The sequence below is a fragment of the Oratosquilla oratoria genome, chromosome 41, assembly GCF_046742065.1.
Source record: "Oratosquilla oratoria isolate Oo_2021 chromosome 41, ASM4674206v1, whole genome shotgun sequence".
NCBI lineage: Eukaryota > Metazoa > Arthropoda > Malacostraca > Stomatopoda > Squillidae > Oratosquilla > Oratosquilla oratoria.
In genome coordinates, this window is record NC_134817.1 from 13,734,144 (window position 1) to 13,742,914 (window position 8,771).

Sequence of the window (8,771 nt, forward strand, 5' to 3'; positions counted from 1 at the left end):
CTCTTATGTTCCATATTTCTGCCCCATACAGTGTTGTCAGCACAATCACTCCTTCATACAATCTTTTAGCAGTCATTCCTAAGTGTGTATTTCTCATTACACTTTTGAATCCCCCCTAGGCATTTACTTGCTTCTCTCAATCTACATTCCACCTCCAATCTTTCCTTTCCTGCCACATTTGCACCCAAGTATCTAAAGCTATCCACTTCCTCCAGTTTCTCTCCCTTAATACTTGCTTCCAAATTGCTGCCATCCTCTCCCCTTGTACATCTCATCACCTTACTTTTACTCACATTTAGTAACCTTCAACTTCCTCCTTTAGAACACCTTCCCTAATTCCATTATTAACTTCTTATAATAACCGACATTATATATACACATACCAACAGTTTTTTCCCCCTTACAAGCAAGGTAACCAAAAAACAAAGGCATAAAATCCACTCCCACCCATTTCATCCCCACATACTCCACTCCCATTCAACCCCCTCCCTCCCTTTTATTTTGGCTCCTCCTGGATGACAGGTCATTTCCGCATCTTGCCCACTGCATTGGGTCAGAAACAATGTGGCAAGACAGCACATCTGCATCAAGGCTGCTTCATTTAATCGGCGAACCCCCCTCTCTGGCCCCTCACGCAGAAAAATAGAAGACGGGGAGAAATCCCTTTGGGTTGTGTCAAAACATCATTCACACACACTCCCTTACACCCCCATCCACTCCCTTCCATGCATCACTGCATCACCCCTTCATACAATCTCCACTTTGCATCCATTCCTAAACGTCTATTTCTCATTACACTTTTGAATCCTGACATTACAGACAAATAAAACTTATTCAACCATGACCTCCCACCTCAGCACCTTGTGTACACAAAGGGTCCTCCTGTCCCCCACTTCTTTGGTGAAAAACAATATGGTGAGACACAACTCTTCCACAGCTGGGACCACACTTTGGAACTACCTACCCTATTGCATGCGCACAATACTTCAGTGACCTTAGGGGCACTGCTATGGACCAGAGCAATGTAGCATTTATGTCAAACTGATCTCCACTTTCTTACCCAGCCTTCCACTTTAAATCTCTCTTCTAATGCTTCCAAGTATAAATCTTTTCATATTTTTCTACAATCCTCTGATGGGTGATAAGAAAGTGACTATTTGGGACAGAGAGAAGTAACTGGGAATCTATATATCTTTCTCTGGCCAGATTAAACATAAAAACAGCCCCTCTTCCCTCAGTTCAGTTATATATGCATACATGCATGCATACCAAAAGGTTCCCCCGTATAAGGGGCTGGCTGGGTCAAAGCAAACACCTACCCACCTAGTAAAGGATACACTTTAAAAACACACTTTGTCAATTGGCTCATGATTATCTATTTTTTTTTTTCTTTTCTTTTTAAACTAGTGCCACATAACATCAACACAGTTTTTGGTACCTTGTCATCTTTGAAAAGTCTGAAGAGTCGTTCATCTTTGATAGAAGAAAGCCCATAAATTGCAACCTTGGTTTTTTTTTTCTCCAGAAGAATTGGGGATATTGTGACCTCATTTAGGTTGGTGTTGCGGCCAAAGTAATTAACAAGGCCAGCAGATGACAGCATTTCTAAGGCACAGAATTGTCCTAATCCTGAAATATAGAATGAAAAGGGAATGCATTACTTACATTTTCTACAGTGAGCGTGTGTATTTACCTAGTTGTATTTTGTGGGAGAAAAGCTATGCTCGTAGTGACCCACAGTTGCATCTTTCCGCATCCAATTCTTTCTTAAAATCATGTATAGTTTTAGCACTCACTGTTTAATCTTTCAATTTGTTCCATGTATCTATTACTTTGTGTGGAAAGCTGTTCTTTTTCATATCTCTTATGTAACTGTCCTTCTTAAGTTTCTTTTTGTGACCTCTTGTATTTCTTCTGTCCCATGTGTGTATATGTGTGTGTATTTATTTAATTGTAGTTTACAGGAAAGGAGCAATGCTTGCTGGGTCATGTTTCCCATTATCTAATTTTCTAGGAAAGGAGTGAGGAATGAAGTGATTGGGGATGGGAGTGAGAGAACCATACTTTCTGTACAACATGTTTATTAAAGACGTGCAATAACATCTGTTTATGCTTACCTGAAGGGTCATCATGATTCCCATGGATGGAAAAGACTGGTATGGCCACGTTCAGGTTGGGATCCTTATAGTTCACATTTGGGTTTTTGGAGTGGGAGAAATTAACTGTAGGGTCACTCAGGAAATCAAACAATACTGGTCTGATTTGAGTGAGAAGAAATTGGATAAATTTATTATTATTATTATTTTATATATATATATATATATATATATATATATATATATATATATATATATATATATATATATGAAAATAAAAATAAAAATAATAATACATACATACATACATATACCAAGGCTTTTTCCCCCTTACAAGGGGGGTAGCCAAAAAGAAAATAATAATAATAATAATTAAATAAAAATAAAATAAAATAAAAATAAATAAAGGCAACAATCCTCTAAATTCTATTACAAAATTAAGAAAAAGTGTGCTTTTAACACAGCTGTGACTAAAATTTCATAAGGCATTTTTATATATATAAAAACTCATGATAATTTACTCACCGATCCCCATAGGTATACTTGCGAAGGAGTTCCATGCATTGCACCAAACACTGTCTGGAGGGCTTATTATCATGAAAAAGATCACCACCAAGTAGAATGAAGTCCACATCATGTTCAACAGCTAATTTCAGGATTTCTTCAAATGTCACGAAACTATCTTTTGCTATGGTTTTGAAAAAAAGAAAGAAAAGATAATAAAATATAGGGCATTAAATAAAATACAACAGAATGAATTAAGGACATAAATACATACACAATGAACAACAAAGGAAAAGAGATGGAAAGATGACATAGCTTTTGATGTGGCAGCATTAAGTGGTTCTGATTTAGTCCAGCTATACCAAGGGCTTTTTCCCCCCTTTACCAGGTAGGTAGCTGAAGTCAAAAGGCATATACCCTCTCCCACCCATTCCACACTTTCCTTCCTCTGATCTTAGCTCCTCATGGATGACAGGTCATCTATGTATCCCACCCACTGCTCTCGGTCAGAAGCAATGCAGCAAGACATAGCACATCCACAGCAAGGCCACTTCATTTAATCAGTGACCTTTTCTCTTCTCTGATTTAGTAGTAATACAAAATACTGTAATGACTATTTCTAACAAAATTGTGACACTAGATAACAATTCCATTGTGAGGAGGAATGGGCCTTTGATATGTATATTCAGATAGAAACAGTCTAATTCAAAACAAATTACTAGCAAGGCTCCACGAAGGATTGGGAGCCATGATTTTCTTTATCATTTTGTCTCTGCCCTCTTTGAAATACTGTAACTAGATACAAATCTGGTTGAGATTAGCAATGTTTTACAATGGCTATACAAGCAAACATCCTGGTATGCACCTGAAAACCTACAATCTAAGATTAATTTACTGGTGATAATAATCTTATTCTAATGGGGTGTTGAGAAAGAGGGGGATGTCTGTTGAGTAAGGAAAGGAGAGGGCAGAAGACAGGGGTGAGCAGGGAATGGTTGTGTATGGATGATGCTGTGATGCATGGAAGGAAGTGGGCGGGGGATGGGATTTAGGGAGTGGTTGTGTGAATGATATTTTGATGCAGCCTGAAAGGATTTCTCCTTGTCTCTTTTTCTGCATGAGGGGAGGGGGGGGGTCGCCAATTAAATGAAGTGGCCTTGTTGTGGATGTGCTGTGTCTTACTGCATTGCTTCTGACCTAGAACAGTGGGCAAGATGCTGGGATGACCCATCATCCAGGAGGAACCAAGAAAAGAGGGAGGGAGGGAGGGAGAGTTGGTGAATGGGAGAGGAGTGGGTGGGGATGAAATGGGTTGGAGTGGAATTATGCCTTTTGACTCTGGCTAACTCCTTTGTATAGGAGAAAAAGCCCTTGGTATATGTATGTAATAATCTAATTCTCAGCAATTGGATGTTATAAACCCAATAATATCTTCAAAACAACCACAATGCATCCATCTTGTAAAATATACATTATTTGCATAGTGCTTGGGCAAGTAGCTGTCAACAGTAACCATTGGATTAATCCCTGTAACTGCACTAATATTACAATGATAACAAATTCCAGGGATCAGTGGCATGTACCTTCTAGTGGTTGTCATACAAGATGGACTGCAGTGAATAACATAAGACTGTCTTCAAAACCTATCAAATTCCATCAACTCTATATGAAGGTGCAGCCCATAGGGGATGGCACTTGATCTCTGGAGTTGGCCTCATCTCTCCTTATCAAATTCAACCATGTTTCCTCCACCTTTTCATGTGGGGAGAGCTGTCAATTGGCAACTTCCCTTCCTCCCTGTTACTTTGAACCTGTGACACAGAAACATTCCTACAACTAGGTAAATACACTAAGACAACACAAAATAATCCAAAGTTTCTTTCGAAAGAGATCAATGGTAGTGCCCTAGGACTGTTGCCAGCCCCACTGGGGCTGTGGATATCCAGTCATTATAATTTGACTGGTGTTTTATCAAAACCAACCAAAATCCACTAAAACCCTTGACTTAATGATGTCATATCTTGCTAAAACTTGTTGTGTAAATGTATTATGACCTGTTCTTTCTAATGGTGAGGTTTGATTAGGTTAGGATTTTTCAAGATAGTTGGTTTTGTGCGATTTGGTAGTTATCATATAACTGGTTAATATCTCCTGAATCAAGGCAGTTAGGCAAAAGAGGATCACATTATTGGAAAGCTGAGTAAAATTTACTTAACGAGAATAGGTTATTTCAGGATCTGAAATATTTTTAGGGTATATATCAGCTGGTTTCGCAGGTTTTGCTTGGATTAATTCAGTTTTGAAAAAGTGCCAGACCTGAATTTGAAGCACTGATATCCAAGTTAGTATTTATTTATGGGATTCACACACAATTATTCTAAAGTAAATAAACAAAGAAACTTACATCTTTCTGGGTCCTTCTCACCATAACCTAAGTGGTTATCTGTTGCAATTAGGATGCGGAAAATAGCATCACTGTCAGCGACCTCCATTCCTTGATTTGGTAATTAAGTAGGTGTAAATAATATTGATCTTCTACTTTGTTCAATGTTCCAATTTCAGTTAGTCATTTCATCCACAAGTCCATGCGTTCATATCTTTAACAAAACATAAATAAAAAAGTAAGTGATTAAATACATAGAAGCTATGGAAAAATAATACAAAAATACTTATCTTAGACTTAGACTTAGGACTGGCCTGTTCAACCCAGGCCATTATGGCTTTCGTAATGATAGATCATGCCTCTCTCAACTTCTGGACCATTATGCAAATGTACTTGAGAAAGTAGCAAGTGGGGAGAACATAGACATAATGTACCTGGACTTCCCTAAAGCATTTGACAAGGTGGATCACAGGATCTTGCTACACAAAGTAAAAAAAGTGTGGCATTGATGGTAAGCTCAGTATTTGGCTCAGAGACTTTCTTCATAATAGAAAACAGGAAGTGGTAGTGGAAGGCACACACTCCAAAGACTCGACAGTGATCAGTGGAGTGCCACAAGGTTCAGTGCTCAGCCCACTCTTATTCCTATTCATGATCAGTGACATCGACAAAGTTATAGTTGACTCAAAGGTGACATCATTTGTGGATGACACTAGAATATCCCAAGCAATATGTACTGCAGGGGACGCAGAAAAATAAAAAAAAAAGACCTAAAAATAATTTGTGAATGGTCAGATGTCAATAACATGAAATTTCACCACAATAAATTTGAAGTATTGAAATATGGTCTAAACATGGACCGCAAAATTTTTATACACAAAGTGGGAGAGGAAATAATAGAAGAAAAAGAGGCAAAGACCTGGGAGTCTGGGTGAGCAGTGATTGTAATTTCAAAGAACACATAGCACTAACTGCAAAGTTTGGTAGAAGAATGAGTGGGTGGCTTCTACGAACCTTCAAAACCTGAGCACCAGAGTGCCTGTTACCTCTATGGAAGACTCTCATGGTGTCAAAGAAGGAATATGCCTGCCAGCTGTGGTCGGCACATAGGATCAATGAGATCCAAGAGCTGGAACAGGTTCAAAGAGTGTTCGTCAGGAGGATTGACAGAGACTCAAAACAACTACTGGGAGAGGCTGAAAAACCTCTAATTATACTCTCTCCAAAGACGCAGAGAGCATTACTTCATTATATATGCCTGGAAGATACTTGAGGGCACTGTACCAAATCCATCGCCGGGGGACTTCAGTGCACAACACGACTCCAGATTTGGTAGGACCTGTGCGAGGAAAGCTGTAAGAAGTTACTCTCAACCCATAAAAACGATCCAGGCAGAGAGCTTTTTTTGATGCTGGACCAAGTCTCTTTAATTGTCTACACAGAGACATAAGAGACCTAATAGGAGTCAGCACCGAGGCTTTCAAGAGGAGGCTAGACAAGTTGTTGACATCATTACCCGATGAGCCTCTAATACCACACGGCTCAACTTCATGGGGAGCTGCATCAAACTCCATCATTGATCAGCTTCAATACCTGAAGTGCGAGCAGAGGTGTGGAAACAGTGGGTCCCCAGACTGGCCATGGTGTGGTCACCTAAATCTATGACAAGCAAGACAAGTAAGCCTTAGAGTTCTCTTGTCAAAGAGGTTGTTTTGTGCCACAGACTCATAGACATAGAGGATCATGATAGGGGACATAGACAGGGACCTTAAACACTCTACAGCGACATCCTTCGCTGATGACACAACAAGACCTCAATGAAATTCTGAGGTGGGCGGAGGAGAACAACATGGCACTGAACGGGGAAAAGTTTGAACTTTTACGCTATGGTCGCCAACTGGATCTAAAGATCTCAACAAACTACTACTGTGGCCAACAAGAGATCATTGCAAAAGATGTAGTGAAAGATCTGGGAGTGAGTATGTGCAGTGATGCCTCCTTCTCTCATCACATAATCCAAGCAACGTCAAAAGCAAGGCATCTAGCAGGGTGGATACTACGTACCTTCCAGACAAGAAGTCCAAGATGTATGCTGACCCTGTGGAAATCATTAGTTCTACCACATCTAGAATACTGCTGCCAGCTCTGGTCTCCCCAGAAAGTATCAGAAATCATGGAGATCGAAGGGCCCCAAAGGACCTTCACCAACAAAATACATGGGCTCCAGGAACTGAACTACTGGGAGAGACTGAAGGAGTTGCAGTTGTTTTCTCTTCAACGGTGCAGGGAACGCTACATCATTATCTACATCTGGAAGGAGTTAGAAAAGAAGGTGCCCAACACCGGTATACAAGTAACAGTCCACCAAAGAAAAGGGAGGCTATGTTATGTGAGGACCACTCCCGGATCAACACTAAACATCAAGTCCAGAATTCATAACAGTTTCTTGTTCAGTGGACCAAGATTGTTCAACTGCATCCTGCCTCAACTGAGAAATATGACAGGGGTGTCTCCAGATACCTTCAAAAAACATCTGGATATATGGTTGGCCAAAATACCAGACCAACCACCAACACCAGGATGAGGATACACCAGCCCCAACGCCAATCGACTAACCGATTGGACAACTGATGTGAGGGAGCTACCTGGTCACAGTGGGACTCCAGTCTAGCTGCGTCGATCACCGACAGAAATCTTCTAAGTGTATCTAAGTCCATGGATAAAACACTGAAGGATCCAGAAATAATGGTTAATGGAAAAAGTGGAGGAAGAGGAAGAAGAACTGCAGGACACATATCGAAGATGAATCAAATTGGAAACTAATGTTGTAAACTTGGGACGATGCTACTGAAGTTTCACTTAATTTGGCAGGCGAAGTGTGACAGGCATTATGATTATTATAAAAATATAATAATTAATGTGAGAGACAAACTCTCCCATCGAGAGCCCCGGTGAGGATTAAGACCCTACTGGCAACCAGCCTAGGCCATGAGGGTCCTAAAATCTTCAACGCCCTCCCAAAGGAGGTGAGAGAGAAAACTAAATGCTCGGTGGACAGCTTCAAACATGCATTGGACAGGTTCCTGCGGAAGGTACCAGACGAGCCTCCAGCGCCAGGCTACACTGCCATAAGTAGGTTCTCTCAAAACACACTACCAGACCAACTGACCCTCGCAAGGAAGGACAACAGGACTGGCAGCAGCGGTAGTCCACTACGGCTGTGAGGATCGACCTCAGAACTTCACTAAGTAAACTAAGTAAGTAAGTAATGCTACCACCAACAATGTCATTCTATAGGAATGACTGGGCTTACTTAACAAATGCATTCAATTAAATATTTGAAATGCGAATAATAATATGTTTACACATCTATTACAGTATGACAAGAAATAAGTGAAATAAGTAAAATATTATAATATAAAACTGGTAACTGGTGTTACATTTGTGTGTAAAATTTACGCGAAATAAAATATCAAGCAAGAAAATTGTTAGTAATATCATATAAATTATATCATACTAATAAACATCAGCTCATGATCAAGTGGGTAATGCGGTATGACATCCTAACCTTATAATAAAGTATAAAATTATCGAATTCAACAATAGTCAGTCAACCCACGTCTAAACACGTATGTAAACAAATGGTTGAAGGGCATGCAAGTTCCCGCCAGTATGAAATTGTAATATATCGAAACCAATTTTGATTAATTATAGTTGTTTGACCGAAATAAATTATTTCAAGGTTTTCATGAAGATTTTAAGATAAATAAAGTAATTTTCATGCCCCA

At 39.7% G+C, this 8,771-nt stretch overlaps 2 protein-coding genes across 3 annotated transcripts in view; one reads left to right on the forward strand and one right to left on the reverse strand.

Moving 5' to 3' along the window:
- mre11 (double strand break repair nuclease mre11) overlaps positions 1-8,627 on the reverse strand; it is a 30,127-nt gene extending 21,500 nt beyond the window's left edge. The window contains exons 1-5 of one of the 2 annotated variants that reach the window (XM_076178065.1): positions 8,552-8,627; positions 5,005-5,197; positions 2,622-2,784; positions 2,118-2,257; positions 1,439-1,629 (exon numbers count right to left, since the gene is read on the reverse strand). In XM_076178065.1, the coding sequence (XP_076034180.1) occupies positions 1,439-1,629; positions 2,118-2,257; positions 2,622-2,784; positions 5,005-5,092 (582 nt within the window). In that variant the 5' untranslated portion in view covers positions 5,093-5,197; positions 8,552-8,627. The remainder of the gene's footprint in view (positions 1-1,438; positions 1,630-2,117; positions 2,258-2,621; positions 2,785-5,004; positions 5,198-8,551) is intronic. The other variant, XM_076178066.1, reaches the window with a different exon arrangement.
- LOC143021112 (uncharacterized) lies at positions 6,782-7,567 on the forward strand. Its single transcript, XM_076178398.1, has one exon. It carries the CDS (start codon positions 6,782-6,784, stop codon positions 7,565-7,567), a length of 786 nt encoding a protein of 261 aa, XP_076034513.1.
- Positions 8,628-8,771: the final 144 nt, after the last annotated feature.

Coding starts and splice junctions, on each gene's coding strand:
- LOC143021112 (XM_076178398.1), top strand. CDS start 6,782: ATGACACAACAAGACCTCAATGAAATTCTGAGGTGGGCGGAGGAGAAC.